The 18,778-nt window shown below is 47.3% G+C and overlaps 1 protein-coding gene across 3 annotated transcripts in view; it reads right to left on the bottom strand.

Annotated features, from left to right (window-relative positions):
• Positions 1-18,778, bottom strand: part of MAD1L1 (mitotic arrest deficient 1 like 1) — a 3,106,940-nt gene that overhangs the window by 574,530 nt on the left and 2,513,632 nt on the right. For all 3 annotated transcript variants that reach the window (XM_069647622.1, XM_069647623.1, XM_069647624.1), the window contains one exon: positions 111-301. In XM_069647622.1, the coding sequence (XP_069503723.1) occupies positions 111-301 (191 nt within the window). The remainder of the gene's footprint in view (positions 1-110; positions 302-18,778) is intronic.

Here is an 18,778-nt window from a genome sequence, read left to right as displayed (position 1 = left end):
CTCTAATGGAAAGTGTGCTCTGTTGAGCTTCTGAGCTATTACTTGATGTGGGGCCCCCCTCGTGTGCCTGAAAAGGAGAGAAAGAGGGCGGTGGGCAATTGAGACAGTACCTTAAAAAGCAGGTTGTCTTCCATGTGTTCCGCATACATGGAAGTGAGGCGGTATTGGTTCTCCATGGTGATATCGATCTGGTACCCCGTCAGCATGTAACACGCAGTCCGGAACTCGTGGATTTTCATCTGAAAGACCTCTCGCAGCCTCTGGTTCTTCAGTTCGGCACTTTCCACTTGCTTCTTCAAATCTAGGTGTCAGGAGAGACAGTTTGAGTATTTTAGTAGAGGTTAGGAGAAGTGCGCATGCAGCCATGTAGCTTTCTGTGGCTCGTCACAAGTAAGGAGGAGGTGAACTGGGTACGTCTAGAGCAATAGAACACTTTCAGTGAACCAAAAATAGGAATAATGCAGTACAGGTGGGGAAGTTGGAACTAGTGAAGTGACCCGCATCACGGTCTATGGCACTCTCACCTATTAGCAAACTGAACTATCCACCATCACCTGGACTTCCGCAAGGCCCCATCTAATTGTGGTTCCCTCAAACCCTCTCCTATTAGCACCAAGAGACAACCTTGTGGTGTAGGTGGCAGTCTACAAGTGTTAAGAGTACATAAGCCCCAACCCAATTAACAATACAGCCTTCTGTTTAACCCCCACTCCAAAGTTAGAGGCCTTGCATGGGGTCTGTTTCAGGTCTGTTAGAGTCCCAGCATCACTTTGGTGCCCACCAACAATGACGGAACCTAGTTTTAAGCCTTACAAAATCTATTACTTGGTTTTTCACAACACTTCCCTGCTGTCGTGTAGGTGCCATGTCTTATTGCACTCTTTTCAAAGTCAATGCCGTAAAAGCAACAAATACCTTGTCCATTTCTTTGGGATTGGAGGGGGAGCATCACATTCAGAACAATGGGCAGGTAGACTGATGCACCCTCTGCTAGTGCATAAGAGATACTTCACCACCGGGAGTCCAGCTGAACCTTCGTCCAAGGACTCACTCTGTTAGACCGCACCAAACACTCCCCTCTTCCATACCACTCTACCTCAAAATGTCCACAACACAAGCTACACTAAACCCAACAAATGACAATGTATGGGAAAAAGATGCAGGCCATTTCTTCTGCCATGCGTTCATTTTTATAACTTTTTATGTAGCTGGGGTTTCCTGCATGCTTAAGCATTACAGCCACAGGCGCCCAACAACCAAATGGAAATGACGGTTGACAAGCATACAGTACTTGAGCAACATTTTGTACATATAACTTTTTTTAGTTGACCCCGTACCAACACACCCTGGTACTATTTTGGGCCCAATTTATCTTGGATAGCTGTAGGAAAAACCCTGCTCAGACAACAGCTATTTGACCACTAGGTGGCTCCTGGATATTGTACTGAGTTCAAGCACCTGCATTTTCTTGTGTTGGCCCTTGATAGATGGGGAAACAGGGTGTAAAGATGGAGGGGGGTATCTGTACTTCTGCCCTCTATATGGCAGATGCAGGCTGGTTGTTACGTACAGCGAGTCCCCAAGCTTCCACTAACGAATGTCCACACACTATGTTATGTGCTAACAAAGTTCTTTATATAAAAATAAGGTTCAGAGATATGTACACAATTAATAGCACACTTTCTACTCTGGTAATTCTAATGTGGCAAATATATACCGTTTCTATGTGGTACCACATTTATCTTCAGATTCCTTTAAAATGCATCAACTGATGGCAGTTATTAGGTAGCATACAAATCATGCAGCAAGGTGTATCAACATAGATCATAGGGAGGGAAGGCAGGTTAAGTTAAACAATGGCAGAATGCTTTCTTTAGCTATAGAGACACCATTCTGAGTGAGGATCCCCCTCCCCAACCTGGGCAACCTGTAATAAAAGTATTTACAGGCCCAGTCCATTAATGTTTAATAAGTCTGGCTTCCTAACCAAAATGTTCAGTCACCCCAATGTACCTGAGATGGAAGAGTTTTTTCGACAGATCCCTCGAGGGTGGACTCCCTTTAAAGCAGGAACCACGGGGCGTTAAGATCCTCTAAGCAAGGTGGAACACTGGCATTGAGACAGCATCTTTGACCTTTACAGTGCTCTTGAACGATCGTTCGTGGAAGTCCTGGGAAGATGAGGAGTGCAGTGGACTTTGATGAAAAGTGTTTGGTGCCGCAAAAAAGACTCTTATGGATGTAGGCCCAGCAGCAGGCGTCGGAAGTTGCTTTAGCGGTCCTCTGGCCTATCGGTGCTGCAGCCGGAGGACGTACCTTGGCATAGCTTTGGGGATCGGGCCTCAACGATGGGCTGGACCTCGGATCTTCACTCCATCAGTGTCCTGTGGCCATCTTTGTTGGCTTCGGGTGGCGGGAAACCCAGACTTTCCTCGGTAGCCGGCGACCTTCACTTTCTCCAGCAAGATAAAAGTGGTCAATGGTGATGGCAAGGGATCCCTCCGCCAAATGTTCTTAGGCAAAGGTGGAGTTTTCGCGGCTCCGGTCGTAGAGCACCACAGTGTCAAAGTGTCCCTGCTCCTGGGCGACACACTTCGACTGGCTTCCAGCGATCACGGAAATCTTCTGAACGCTGGTCGACGGCAATGGACTTCGATGGCCTCGATGTCCTGGCACTTCTCATCAGGATTCTCTGCAGACCCCTTCTCCGGTCAACAGCCTTTTGGGACTGGCTTCCAGGGTGCCTTGATGAAGAGCAGCAGCGTTTTGCATGATGGTCCCTCATAGCTCAGGGGGAGGTCTCCTAGCCAGGTCCTCCCTCGGATCAGTCCTCAACAGACTCAACAGCTTTTAGATTTCTTCGAAGGAAATGCAGCAGCAATTCTTCTTCTTACAGCTGGGCTTCAAGGATGAGCTTCAAGTTTCAGCTTCTGAACAAATTGGTAAGTGAGAGGTCCCCAGATATACACATCTGTCCCTTATTCACTCTGGATGAGCCAGGCTCAGTCAGCCAATCATGCAGGCAGCCAGCCAATCAGTCCTTTCAGCACACCACAATGCATCCATGTCAGTTTCAGGCAGGGCTGTCTCAGTCATTGTGTCACACACCAGAAACCAGACACCCATAACATAGAAAGCCTATTGGGTCACACACTCTACTTCACCTAGGTCCCACCCCAAGGTTGTACCCACAACATACAGTCACTTGGATGGCTCCAGCCCATCTGGCCGGGACTTCCTCACAATACCAGGGGGAGGGACAGAGTCAGGGCTTCCCAGGACTTTGGGAAAATTAGGTAACAGGCAACAGAAACCAAGAGGCACCAGGGGCCATCTCGCCCTCTATCAGGAATCCACTGATTCCTATGGCAGGGCCTGGGTATCCCAAAATGGAGGATACTCAGAGGTCCTGTCATATCAGCATGAAGCTGCCACCAGCCCATACCCTGCTCTGTGGGTACAGGTGCCGAAAACACACTAGGGGTACAGGGTTGGACCCCCCACCCTTGGGTGCCATAGGGGTATTGCAAGGGTCTTTGCTCACCACAACCAAAAAGAAGAAGAGCTGCACTGTCAGGGGTGCCAAGTGGACTCCTGTGCAGAAAACAACACAGAACGCACATAAGGGAGTACAGGACAAGGACAGGGAGGCCCTGTCCCGCCAATGCATTTCCAGCATCAGACAGGGAAAGAACCAGATGAGCACCTAATCAATTGGGCAAACGCCTCAAACTGGGTAACCTCAAAAATCGACTGGTTCTGAGGTTTCAAACCACTCCACCTTTGTTAGTATGTTTTTTTTAATGTATTCTCCTGCATTTTCACTGGATGTATTTTTATATTCATATCTCTAATGTTTATTGTGGCTGAAGACCGCAGTGGTTGTTTTAGTATTTTGTTACTTGTTTTTCATGTATAGTTCATTTTTATTTACCCCATGCAGTTTTGACTGTACATGTCATTAGTTGGTTTTATTATTTCTTATGAGACAGACCGTCACATCTTTATTTCTGTTATCTTTAGAGGACTACATGCCCCATGGGGCACATTGTAATGTACTATGTAGAACACGAGTGTTGGGCTTGGAGAGGCATTTAGAGAGGCATGCCATACTGCACACAGACAAATCTCCCCTTCTTAATGACCACCCGATCCCGCAACAGCCCCTTTTTTTTCAAAAGTGCTGTTCAGCAGAGGCTTCCCTGGCCCTTCCTTATCCTTCACCCCAACTGTTGAGCTTTCTTTTAGAGCGCAAACACATCAGAGCTCAGAGGGTAAGGGGTAAGGGAGCAGTGCAGGTGAACCAAGTATTGAAAGAAGGTACAGGAAACCTACAGTAGGGTTATTGAACAGTACACGCTTGCCTGAAGGTCATGCAGGCAGAGGGTCACACCTGAGCATGTGCATCCTGGCAATGCTGCCTGCAGTGGACATGTTACAATGAACGATGTTCCATCACAGAACCAGTTTCTTCTAAAGAGCGTGTAAGCTACACCTGTGCATGTTCACTGCCCTCCCCAACCACCCATTCACAAATGGGGTAGCATATAGGCCTAATGTGGTGTCAGGCTTTTGCCCATCAAGAGCAATCCTGGTGATTTGGCACTGCAGCCACATAGGTCCCTCTCTTGAGGAATGCAAGTAGGCACCATTGAAGTGCACCCCGCCCCTTCCCCCCCAGCACCCTCGCATGGAACTGCCAGCTACAGTACAATTTCGTGGGATTACCACACAACCCACTCCTTAATCAATCATCCTATACCCTCATTCTCTCATCCACATCCTGCCCACCCAACTCAATTATTGATCCCCTTACGACTAAACTTTATTAAGATCAAAATCAACAATATTTGCAAAATAAAATCCAAATAAACTGCTTCAGTCTCAGCACAGCGATAAATTAGGGTGCGGGTTGACCTAGACTATGGGGAAATGAAAAAAAGTCAGGTCAATTGACATCGTTAAACATTCCTAAAACACACAATATTACTACACTAACTGCATGCACGGTGTGCAAACCAAAGCCAGGAAGGCAGGGTTTCGAGATGCCATGCAATGTTTTAAGCGTACAAGAAAAAAAGGCTCATCCAAATGCTTGCAGCCGAGGCATATGGGAAATGAACAGATCACAGCAATTATCACGCTTTGTAAACATTACTAAACATTTTACATTCCTAATGTATGCGGGAATACTGTACAAATACCAACGCCTGGACTTGAAGACGATAACTGGGGATTGCCAGCTGTTTCGAACCCCATTGAATGTGTGCGGCCCAGGGGCAGATATGAAGGTCCCACCATCAGTGCTGAAGCCACAGATGCGCGCGTGGAGCCTGAGCTCACCAGGCCTCGTCCCCTGCATGTCCGAACGGATGCCCAGTAGAGCGCAAAGCCCCGCACACCTGCAGTACACACCTTCATCAGATCTGCAGAATGAGCTTTGTGTATGGGAGGTTAATAAAACTAACGAGCCGCACTTGTGCAGAAGGGAAGCAAAAGCTTCACTCCTTCGGTGGTAATTGCAATTCTGCAACATAAACCAATTGGAAATACTTACCTGCATTACAAGGGTGAAAACATGGCGAAATTGCATTAGTGTTGTGCCTTATGTTGCCCCATAATGCATTCTAATAAAAATAAGCTGTCTTACACAAAGGGATTCGATAAACGATCGCAGAGGCGGGTAGGAAGGGGCATGACTCCACTTTTGAAAAGTAAACGGGCGATGGTTACCTTCACGTTGTCTACCATGCATCTGAGTGCCAAAGGTGCAAGGAAAGTACAGTAGGTGGCCATGTTTGAATGTGTTTGTTGTCGGTATAATTAGAGGACTGCTTGGGTCAACTCGCAAAAATCTCAATGAAACGTTCACCAGGGGTCCGTCTGATCACGGAGTCCTCGATTTATGGCTCCAATTCCTTAGGAAAGTTCTCAACCCATAAACCCCAAAAGCAGATGGTGTAATGTCTCCCTTCTGGCGTCCTTTTTCACACTGTGTATGCTGGGGGCGCATGCATCTGTTAGTGTTCGTACCTCCTTAAGAGAATGACACCACGTCACGTGAGACATATCACGTGACGTCGCACGTAAGGGGGAGGGAGTGCAAGGGAGAGTTCAGTTTGTGTATGTACGCCATTAAAGTAAGACAAACAAACACCCTCAGTGTGTCTATCCTTTATTATTTATGCCCACCCTCCGGGTGTAACGACTGGTGACGAGGCGCACTCCCAGGCCACCGAGTCTGAGTCCTCCTCGCACAGCGATCCCGCTCCGCCGAACGCCACAGGCACTTTCCGCCCGCCAGCGCCTCTGCCTGATGCTAGGCCTGCCTCCTCATTACGCCGCTGGCAGTTCCAGCGCCGGCGCCTCCGCCTGATCCCAGGCCTGCCTCCTCATTAGGCCGATGGCAGTTCCAGCCGCCTGATCCCAGGCCTGCCGCTTCCTAACGCTGCAGGCATTTCCAGCCTGCTGGTGACCACGTCTGATCCCGGGCCTGCCCCCTCATCACAACAGACCGGCCCAGCCCGCTCTACGTGCGTGGGTGACCTCAAACCCACCTCTCCTTCTCCAAGCTTGGAGACACTAGTACACGGCCACAAAGAGGCACAACACCTTACAGGCTACAATGTGGAGGCCACATAGACAACAACACGCCTAGCCTCCAGCACCAGCTCCACACGACGGAAGACGCCTATCCAGGGCGCCCATTCAGTGGCCCCCCATCTATCGACTGCACGGCAATCCGCCAGCGGTCGCAACAGAAGCCCAGAGGTCTCCAGAACAAAGGTGAATGACCCCCTACGCAGGACAGCAGGTCCAAGCCCAGTCCACCCACTACACACCCTGCCCACCAATACCACTTCACCATGAGCTCACCACAGGATCAACAAGCTCTGAACGCACCAGCACCGACAGGGAACACCGCGATCACGGCATGGCGCATGCCCCCCCATTCTCCATGATGCCACAAGCGGACAAGGGCCCACGATGGACTGAGTGGTTAGAGGACTTCAATACCTTCATAGATGCCGCAGGGGAAGAAAAGTCACCAAGATTACGCAGCATGTTTTTGAACCTAGCCGGCAATGACATCAAAATTCTAATAAAAACCATCTCTCATGCAGAACAAGCTGACTTCCCAACCCTAATCGCAGCCCTAAACCGAAGACTAGTGATCGAGCCCAACAAGGACTATGAAAGATACATATTTAATCAGTGCATACAAAGAGTTGACGAGACAGTTGATGAGTTTATCACCCGCCTACGTATAAAAGAAGCAAATTGACAATTCAACGCCTTTTCACTTAATGAAGCCATACGGCTGAGAATAATCGAGGGCTGCATTTCCCAGACCATAAAGAAACAACTCCTCAAAAAGCCAATCATCATAGACGAAGTCAGCCAGGTGGCCAGAATTCTGGAATGGGTTGAGAAACAAGTGACCCAGATATCAAACACCACCTCGACGAAACAAGACAAGAATGAAACCGTCGCGGCACTACAGTCCAACAACCCTAGACCATCGGAAATAGGCACTAGCCCCAGTTACTCCATGACGCCGAGAACCCAACGTCAATGTTACCGGTGTGGGATGGCTTTGCCTCATGCCGGAACCTGCCCTGCGCTATCCCAGAGGTGCGGAAACTGCGCCAGAGAGGGACACTTCCAATCGGTTTGCAGGGAAGGCAGGCCATTTCCGACGCAAAGATCCCCAATTGCTCCTCAATTCAAAATACCACCCAGAAATCCACAAGCCCAGACCTACCAATCACGACCATATCACCAAAACCCAAGAAGGTACGTCAGAGTGGTTGAAGACGTCTACCCAACAGACGAGACCCAGGGTAATGAGGGAGACGAGCAAGTATCCCACATCAGAGATGAATATGATGGACCTCCTACACATTACTCCCACTATGAAGGAGACTTACAAGGGGGTCAATATGAAACCGATCCATACGACCAGCACCCGCAAGACGAATACGTCAACCTCATCATGGATGAAAGTGAAGCCTGCGAGGCACCCAAGATACCAGTTGACATAGGAGGGGAACATTTCTGCTTCCTCATGGACTCAGGAGCCACTGTCAACATAATGGGCGAAAAGGAATTCCACCAAATAGCGAACAAGCCAACCCTAACACCATCTGACTCAAAAATATATCAATGGGGCGCTGCAACCCCTTTACAAACAATTGTTTTTTTCAGTCGTCGTCTCATCCATGACAACCACTCCATCACGACAAGCATTCACATCATCCGCAGCCCAACCAAAGGCAGATGCCTCCTTAGCTATAGGACCGCCTCATGCTTAGGACTCATTGACATACATGTGCGAGAGGGAGACAGAATCCGCTCGACAGAACCAGCACCAGAGGCAAGAGAGAGCATGTTCAATCTCCAACCAGAATCCACGCATACTGAGATGATGTCAAAGGACGACATTACGAAAGAATTCCCCCTCATGTGCAAGGGCCTAGGACAACTAAAAGGACCCCCAGTGAAACTTCACATAGACTGCCACCGTCCGACCTGTGCCACAACACCCAAGAAGGGTTGGGTTCCACCTCCAAGCAGCAGTGTCGGCCGAACTCCGTCAACTTCTAGAAGACGGGATAATCGAACCAGCCACCGGCCCAACCCCTTGGGTATCCCCCCTAGTAATAGTACCGAAGGACGCCTCAGACTCTGTGTTGACATGCGCATAGCCAACACCGCCATTCAGCGCGAGAGACATCCGGGCCCCCGAATTGAGGATATGATAGTCCAACTGAATAAGTCCACCCTCTTCTCCAAACTAGACCTGAACCAAGGATACCACCAGATGGTACTCCATCCTGAGTCGAGAGGAATCACGACATTTGCCACGCATGACAGAGTTTTTTGTTACAAACGCCTGAACTTCGGCATATCTTCAGCCGCAGAAATCTTTCATGAGGCCATCAGACAAATCATCCGGCCAATCAAAGGAGCACTGAACTACAGTGACGACATCCTGGTGTATGGACGCACATGCGAAGAACATGATGTCGCACTTCGTGCCACCTGCAAGGCCATCCAGGACGCTGGCCTCACATTAAATGTGGAAAACTGCCAGTTCAGCAAAAACAAGCTAAAATCTTTTGGTCACATATTCTCGGCAGACGGAATGACCCCGGACCCTGACAAAGTGGCTACCATCTTCAACTTGCAAGCACCAAGACAGATAGCAGACATTCGCTCCTTTCTGGGCATGGCAGGGTACTGTGCAAGGTACATACCCCATTATGCCACCATCACTGAACCCCTACGAAAACTTCTCCAGAAAGACATGCTCTTTCGCCTGGACAGCAGAATGCCAAGGGGCATTCGACACCATCAAGCAATCCCTAGCGGAAGCCAGGAAACTGGCCTACTTCGACCCAGACTGGCACACTGAAATTGTGGTCGATCCAAGCCCGGTGGGGCTAGGAGCCATACTCGCCCAGACCAACGGACTCGACACCCACCCGAGACATGTAGTGGCCTACGCCAGCAGGGCGCTGGCGCCCCCCGAATCTGCGTACTCCCAGGTGGAAAAAGAGAGTCTGGCGGCAGTCTGGGCATGTGAACACTTTCACAACTTCATTATAGGGAAAAGATTCACCCTTGTAACGGACCATTAAGCCCTATTGTCATTGTTTGGGAACCCACATACAAAGATGCCCCCAGAATTGAATGGTGGGGCATTCGCCTACAATAATATGACTACCACAATACATCGCCCCGGGGGTGAGCACAACCCAGCCGACTACTTGTCGAGACACCCCACAGGAAAGCCAACACCAAGACAAGGTGACATGGAATACATAAGCTATGTTACCACAAGTGCGCTACCACCAGCGTTGTCACTAGAAACTGTTGCAGTCGCGACGGCCGCAGATCCATCCATGGCCCTGGCGATTCATCTCACGGAACACAAGTGGAAAGACTACAAGAGATCGCCGTCAACACATCCAGGAGCTAACCGAGACGAACTGGAGAGACTCGCAAGAATCCATTCCGAGCTAGCTGTAAAAGACAGAACCATACACCTCAGAGGGTGCAGGATAGTAATCCCAGCGGCACTGCGGTCAGAAATAATTAAGACGGCCCACGAGGGCCAGAGCCGAAACACCAGTACCCATACAGCCGACACAGATACCAGAACATCCATGGGGAAAAAGTGGCAGTAGACTTTTACGGTCCCCTAGAATCTGGGGAATACCTACTCTTATTCATTGATGAACATTCAAGGTTCCCAATCGTGAAAAGATCATCATCCACAGCCTTCGCACAAGTTGCAGCAATCTTCGACGAAGTTGTGAGCGAATGGGGCATACCAGACGTCATCAAGTCAGACAATGGCCCGCCCTTCTGCTGCCACGATTTCACGACATTCGCCAAACATCTAGGGTTCAAGCACCAAAAGATAACACACTGCGGCCCCAGGCGAACGGGATGGTCGAGAGGTTCATGTCATTGATCAAAAAGATATTGCAAAGAGCCAGACTAGAAAACGCCGACCCGCACCAAGCTCTGTGTAGGATGCTTCGAGATTATCGAAATACACCCCACGAAGCCACAAACAAGACCCCGGCTAAACTCATGGTAAAGTACCAAGTTCGCACAAGAATCATACAGCATCTGACAAACAAACTAGACACAGATCCACAAATCCTATGGAGAGATGCAGAGAAGAAAGAACGAACCAGCATTCAAACAGATGAAAGGCGAGGAGCGCATCCAAAGGACTTTCAAGTAGGAGACGAACTACTGGTGCAACAGCCAACAATTAAGAAGACAGATTCAAGGTTTGCGCCACAGACACTACAAGTTACAGCAGTCAAAGGAACAATGGTGACTGCTGAAAATGAAGAACGAGAAATAACACTGAACAGCTCCAAATTCAAGCTTGCAACAACCACGGAAAATGAGAGACTTCAGCCTCCAGTTCCTGAACCAATGCTAATAGATCCTCGAGACACACAGTGGATGCCTCCAAGGTTCTCCCCTCGCCCAGGAATGAAGAGAACAGAGAAGCCTGATGAGGGTCCAGGAGAAGGCACCAGCACCCGGCCCCAATGAGCCGTGAAGAAGCCAGCACGCCTGGTGGAAGAGTGCTAAGAACGTTGTAAGGACATTTCGTCCGGGGGTGATGTTAGTGTTCGTACCTCCTTAAGAGAACGACACCACGTCACGTGAGACGTATCATGTGACGTTGCACGTAAGGGGGAGGGGGTGCAAGGGAGAGTTCAGTTTGTGTATGTACGCCATTAAAGTAGGACGTACAAACACCCTTGGTGTGTCTGTCCTTTATTATTTATGCCCACCCTCCGGGTGTAACAGCATCCTTGCTCAGATCTTTCTCCAAGAGGGAATAACGCGATTCCTCTTGCGTCCAGCCACCTTGCTAAGTCCGGAGTATCACTGAGTTTACCCAGCCTTCCTGGCTCATAAAGAGTATGTCAAACCTAAAACCTTAGAGACGTTGTTCTCACCCAGTACTCCGAACTCTGGAAAAAGAACACTGACGTGGCTTGGTGGCCCAGTTGGTGTGGGACATTATCACACGTTCTCAAAACTATTGCCATCTCAAATATGATTATATTCCCTCTTAATTTGATATTCAGTGACCCAAGCATTGTTTAGTAGCCTGGCAAGCATATTCTGTCCCGAAGTTACCAAATTGGTTTTGGTTAGTAGTCAAGTCAAATGTTTACCAAGGAAGCGAGACTTCATAATAGACAGTATAATAGCTTCTATACAAAGGGTTCTTTTTAGGGTGCCCTGTTCAACATTGACCAGGAACACCTTGGTCCAACAAGAGTTCCAATAGCTCAATTCTAAGGGGTCCATTTCTAGTTACCATTCACTTTAAGATCAGCCTTTTAAACTATGATTAATCATCACCTTTTCCAGTATAACACCCCTTGTATACACTTTCAGCAACTAAAGCACTATAACGGATTGAATGCCTTTTCAGAATTTACTATGCAAGGCACACCCCTAATGTTGAGTCTACTTGCAACCCAGGTCACAGATCAGTGACTGGTGGTGGCTGGCTGAGCAGCACAGCACTGCCCATGAACCTTTCTGTCGATGTCCTGTCTAGTGGTGAGCAGGAGCTGGTCACATATAGTTCTTTTAGCCGGTTTGCGTGAAGGCCATGGACTCTTCTTTATAGTTCTGCAGCGACCTGTGCTCACTGGACTTGCCTTTGTCTGTGCTGCAGGGACCTGTGTAGCCATGCTGCTATCACCTCTGCTGGCCCTTTCATTTGCAGGAACATGTCTTACTCGGCTTCCCCTTTTTGCCATTACCATCTGTGACGTTACCTGTTTTTACATCTGCAGGAATGAGTCTCCCACCAGCACCTATTTTCCAACTATTGGTGAAGGGCTGGGTGGCTTGCTAATGTCTTGCTAATTTCATACAAACAACTTGACCTACACATTTTTCACAGTACTAGGTCATCATTTAATTTCTTCTTTTGACGTCTTTCTCCCTTTCATCTCGAATTCTTTCTTCTTTTATATTCTGTTTATTATTTGTTTTGTTATCAGACCAGTCAGTATGGAGTGTTTCATTTATTTCCTGCACCACGCTTTGATGCAAAGTGCCACAGAAGTATGATAAATAATGCACAAAAGTGTGGGGCAAGTTAGTTGTAAAACAAGTGCAGTGCACTGGGACTTAACCCGTTTTGCAGGTGAAGTGGCAGTTGCTAATTATCAATGCATGAGGCGAATGCACTAGGGTGGCAGTTTAATGAGGGCATGAATCAGGGACTGAGTCAAGCTAGCTAATTTAAACGGCAGCATCAATTCTAGGATGGAGGACCTTCAACTGCTGCAAGAATGTGCCCCTCAAATGGCATTTCAAACGCAAGAAAATGGTAACCTGAAGGAATGAAAGCAACATACCCGTTTTACAATCCTTCGCACCATTCTTTCCTTCAGAAAATACTAATTAGCACCATCTTCCTAGTGAGGCTGAATGTGAAGCCATGGAACAGCCTCATCCAAATCTGATAGTTAATCTCGGCTAACCAGACAGCAGAGTGGAACTCAAGAAATGAACCATTACAGATTTCTTTGGCCAACTGATCTTAGAAACAAGAGAGTAACATGCCAAATCACTTTCATCGTTCTACAGAAGATAAGAGCTACCAAAAGCAGCTGAATTATCTGGAGGTTTATCCTAACATTGCAGAATTAAACAAAACAGTGCTGCAAAGCTTTTTCCGTGGAGGTCGGACTATTCACATATACTTGAATCGGCAACGGCACAGTCCTTACTTTGTTAACATAATTGAGGACCAAAAAGAGATGAGATCCAGAATTTATCAACAGGCATTGCAAGATTCACTCTTATGCTCTGCTGTTATCCAATCAAACAGTTAATAGAAATAAAATCAATCTAATTTGCATAACAACTCAAGATATAGACCCACTAGTATGGGAGCATAATTGAATACCTCAATGAAAGCATGGCACTTTGTTCTGACCTCACTAGTTGGTTTTTGTGAAACTAGTTAACCAGGCTGAACAACATCTACTTTCTCTGGAATTTTTGATGACACAATCACAGAGATGGGCAAAGTACAATCCCCTCCTTGCCAGAAAGTAGAAGCGACAGACAAGTAGAATATTTATCCACCATAGATTTTGATTTCATCAAGGTTGATCACAAACTAATCTTCAAGACCTTTCACAATTCTTAGACGCAAATACCAATCACAGCCAAGAAAGAAATCCAGTCTCAGAAGAAATAAGTGTTTGCTCACTGGAACAATCTCAACCAGCTGCAACAGCTTAGGATCTCGTGTCCTAAGAGTAGCCATAAAACAGAAATACTTGAAAGCTTCCTAAAAAAAGAGCCTGCACAACTAAAAATGAAGGAAAAAAATGAAATGAGGTTGAATGATAACACCAGTTCAAGAAATAAAAAGAACGAAAAAGGTGAGACTGGCTCCAATGGTGAATCAGGCGATCTTCACACACTATGGGATAAAACAACTGTAGCACTTTAAAAAATATATGCTTTTTTACACTTCTGAGGTTTCTGAAGCTATTAAATAAATTGCATATCCTCAAGATACAGAAGACAACATAAAAGGTGACACAGACCTAATGATTACTATTCTGCAATATGATCATCTCAAATCGTTCATGGTTTGCAACCTCTGTAGCCTCCTGAGAAACTGTGGCATCACAGGAATCAGTGCAAATGGGTAGAGGAGATCGAGATTCCACTATCAATGCGGAAACCAGCAGGGGAAGATTTCCTGGTGCAGAACTGTCAGCACAGTTGGCAAACAAGTCCACTTGTGGAGTTCCCCTGAGGTTTAAGATTAAGATCGGCTGCTGACAGGGATATCTGGTTCTTTAAGGCTTTAAAGCTGCATTGCTTCCCTGCAAAGGGGCAGTGAACCTACACCTCTCTCTGAACGAGGTAGTGCATGGCCATAGTGTTGTCCATCAGGAGCTGGACAGTCTTCCCTTTGATGGAAGGTAAAAAGTCTTTGAGCCAGCGTGATAGCCCACCGTTCCAGAAGATTGATGTGCAATCTCACTCAGGTGAGCACTCCAATATTTTAAAGGAGAGCATCTGAAATTGCTGTCTGTTCTGGCCATGGTTGCCAGAACAGCTCCCTTGCCTTTTCCTCCTCTGCCCACCAGACAAGGTCTTGCGCTAGACGGGTTGAAATATGCAGTTTGTGTTCTTATGCTTGCTGTTGAGACCTGAGTAACCACTGCAGTATTCTCTATCCAAGGTGTGACTGACACCAAGAAAATGCAGGATGCCATCAGGCCCACCTAGAAAAAGAAGAAATGCTTAGGCTGATGCTGTTTAGCGAGTTCTGGAACAGTTTGACCAACGGAAATATATTTTGTACCTCTGTCCTAGCCAAGATCTGCTGAAGCATTTGGAAGGAGCCCCCTGGACTTCCTGAAGTTGAGGGAGAAGCCCAAGCTGTGTAGGAGGTGGCATGTGCTGCGCAGATGTGCTATTGCCTGGTATGGGGATCTGGCTTTGATGAGCCAGAAGCCAAGCTAGGTAAAGACATGCATTATCTCCCTCCTGAGCTTTGCCGCCACCACCATCAGCTTGGTGAAAACCCTAAGGGCGAGCTAGAACCCAACTGAAGTACACAAAACTGGTAATGCTTCTCTCGGATCACAAACCTCAAGCACTTTTATGTGCTTCCGATAAATGGACACATCGAAATAGGCGTTCTGAAGATCGAGGGACATTATTCCATCTTGGATTGCTATGGTTTGGAAAATCTGTACAAGCATCACCATCTTGAATCTATCCTTCCTTAAACATTGGTTGGGAAATTTTAGGTCCAAGAAGGGGTGCAAACGTCAGTCTTTCTTTGGTACCTGCATGTATGGCGAGTACTACCCCCCCTCTTCCTTGAGAACCAGCTCTATTGCTGATTTTTGTAGAAGAATCTGGATTTCTTCCATTAGGGTCGGGCCTGGGTATGACTAATTAAATTGGGGTGGGGTGGCCTGGTCCGGGAGTCTCCTGATGAAAAAGTAGGCAATAGCCAAACGAAAACATTCGACACCCAGGCAACTGAAGTAATGCTGTGCCAGGCGTCCAAGAATTCCAAGATAGTCCCTCCCAATGGTTAAGCAAGATGGGTTGTCAAGTCAAAGTGGCTCCTGTGAGACTGCAGAATCTGGAGCACTACAATGCTGAGTCTTTGGAGTAGTTCAAACTCTACCCAGCCTGGTAAAAAGTCTTTGTACTCCTCTAGACGCAGTGAAGAGGGAAATGTCCCTACTGGCAATCTGTTGGAATGGACTATATCCATGAGCTTTGGAAAAAGTTGATGTTTTGGATGCAAAGAGGAGGTTGGTCTGCTGTTGGACTGCAAGGCCTTAGGACTTTGCCGTAGCCTTAGGTTCCTTAAAGTTTTCTAATAACTCATCTGCTTTGGAGCCAAACAAGTGCGTTATTCAAAATGGCATGTCCAGTAATGTGTGCACATCCACTGGTGTCCTTCCCAACAGCATGGGTGTACCCAATGGCACTAACCACACAGTTAGAAGTGTCCAACCCAGTCTGTAGGGTGGACATGCTGCTTTTTTCCCCAGTCGTCTTCCAATTCTCTAAAACCATCCCTCAGCTCACCTTCAGAGACCGACCTTCAGAGATGTGCTCAGCAGCCTCTAATATAAGCTTCCAAAGAAAAAGTGGATATTTTGCCTCTGCACAGGAGGTCTTAGCCGGTTTCAACGCCACAATGACAGCCCGAACATCATTTTTGCTAGCGCGTCAATATTTTTACCCTCCCTAAGGGGAAGGATGGGAAAATGGTAACGTTGGAGCCTGCTGTGGTAGCTTGCACGACCAGGCTTTCTGGGGTTGGATGTGTTGATAAAATGCTGGTTTGTACTTTTTCACCAGCTCCTTGTTTGCCGTTGACGCCGAGCATGGTTTTCTCCACAAGGACATGGAGTACATGATTGCAGGGTTAAAAGGGAGAACCAGTTCTTCTCTTTGAGGTCCCTTGTCTAGGATGTCCCTCAAGCTGTATGGGTGTATTTGTCTTGATCTGGCTCCCAGCCCAAAGAAATCCACTACCCTTTAGATTGACACTTGAAAAGCACCATTCGGATACTCCTATAGCGAAATGTAAAGAAAGGGGTATAGGATGGGGCCACTCACATCCGAGGATGGGGTTGCTTGCATTGGGCGGAATCCGACTCGGCAGATTTACCTTTTTATCCATCGGTTGTAAACCAAAGGGTATTGGGTCACCCTCCACATTGCATTGTCTGTAAATACCTAGTTCTTGAGACCGGCGAGTACTGGTTAGAGTCAGGTGGCAAAAATAGAAAATCTGAGTCTGTTCTTTTCGGCACTAGGAGTCCTGACAGTGCTTTCAAAGGTTTTGATGTCGTTGCTGCGACTGCCAATTTCTTTTTCTTGTAGTCGAAGTCCGAGCCCTGAGGTGCACAGATACCCCTCTTCTTGGGGATACTGATGGCTTGCCTAGCTGCTGTGGGACCTCGTGTCTCTGCTGGTGTCACAGGCCATAAACACTTTCGAGAATTTCTGAAGTATTTGGGTCCCGAATTTGTCCCACTCCTAAGCAAAGGAGCTCACTGAAGGGCACGTTACCGGTTCTGGGAAGCTGGAGTTCTCGGTATTGTCCCTCTGGGATCATTGCCTCTTTCCTTTCTGTGCGAGGGAGGCGAGGATAATGTCTTGACTCGCTTCATGAATGGGACCTTTCGAAATGTTTCTTATGAGCCTTGCAGCGCCCCTCCTTTCATGCGTAACTTTCTTTTTCGGCCGTCATGTGCAATTTTTGTGAGCGGCCTACTGAGAGTTTGAGCCTTTTCGGTTTCATGGACTGAAAGGAGACACAGTCACAGTCCCCAAGTAGTGTACACAAATCGTATGGAGATCAGCGATGGGCATCTTCAAATCGCATTCACTACAGCATTGAAAACCAGACATTTTCAAGGTATACATGACGCATTCGAAAAAACTTTCCTGTGGGAAATAGACGTTCCAAAGCAATACGCAGAAAAAAAGGACCGGCGGTCGCAGAGCATCATGCCCCCTTTTTGATTTTGTGGCCATGTCATGGCCATGTCACTTCCAGAGTCGAGTTGCAGACCTTTGGACAAAGTTGACGCCGGGAGGCTCGACGCCCTCTATTGGGGTACAAAAGTGTGTGATGCAAGCTGCGCAGGCGACTTATCAGAACATAAGGAATCCGTGGGAAAACGTAAGCTATTACACATACTATACAGAGAAGGTTACGTTTATTGTGCTTGAACAAGCAGCACAAAAAAACACAAAATAGCCAGAAGAAACAAAAACTAACACCTGGGACAGAGGGCAGGGAGTTGGACAAAGGCACATTATTGCCACGTCAAGAAGTAGTTGGCAACCTCTGGAGGAGTCCTCTTCAATGGGACACAGTGGAAATGATGGCGGTTATCCAATAGGGTTAGCTACCCTGGGGAGCTGAAAAGGATCAATATAAGAGATGTTTGAGTTAATCAAAATGTACCCAAAGTATGTCCCCATGCCGTGATCTTGCTGTATGTATCTTTTCAAAAAAGAGTTGCTATGTTTATTCTGATGAACTATGAATGTTAATTTATGGATACAACTAAAATGAACTGTAACCATACCAGATAGTGATAATGGTAATGGTAATAAAGAAACCATTTCCCCTCCTTTGTTGGCTCCTTCATAAAGCTACTCTTACTTTGTTCCCCTGAAAGGCCTGTTTATTCAAGGGGCATCGATATCAAAATGGCCTATAGCTAAAAGCAACGCATGCATAGTACTGACTTGAGTTATTTGCAACTTACTTTTCAGGTAATTAGAACACTGCCCAACTACGCCACTTTTTATAGCTAGAAAAATGTACTAAGGTCAGGCTCAATAATGCTTTAGCAGTTTCCCAAAACAAACCTTTTTTTTGTTTACCTGCTTCTCGTGTACATTAATGATCAATTAACAAAAGTGACCACATGCTTGTAGGCTTATTCGGCCAGTAATGGCCCAGTGACCAGGTTACAGGCCGAACAAAGCAAGGGCCTTAACACCGAGACCCTATGCCGTTACAGAACCGGTGAAGACCAATGAACCGGCACTTAAAAGCTGGCCGGCCGTGCACTTTGCTCGACGAGGCTGGGGAGAGGTAATAAGGCAGTGATTGGTTCTAATAAAAATCGAAGGCAGGGCTCTGCTCGGAGCCCCTCTTACATTTTCATGGAAGAACCAGGTGGGGCTG

Source organism: Ambystoma mexicanum, chromosome 2q (assembly GCF_040938575.1).
Source record: "Ambystoma mexicanum isolate Mex_15411 chromosome 2q, UKY_AmexF1_1, whole genome shotgun sequence".
Lineage (NCBI taxonomy): Eukaryota > Metazoa > Chordata > Amphibia > Caudata > Ambystomatidae > Ambystoma > Ambystoma mexicanum.
Note: the sequence above shows the minus strand (reverse complement) of the source record. Positions and strands in the feature narration are given on the sequence as shown.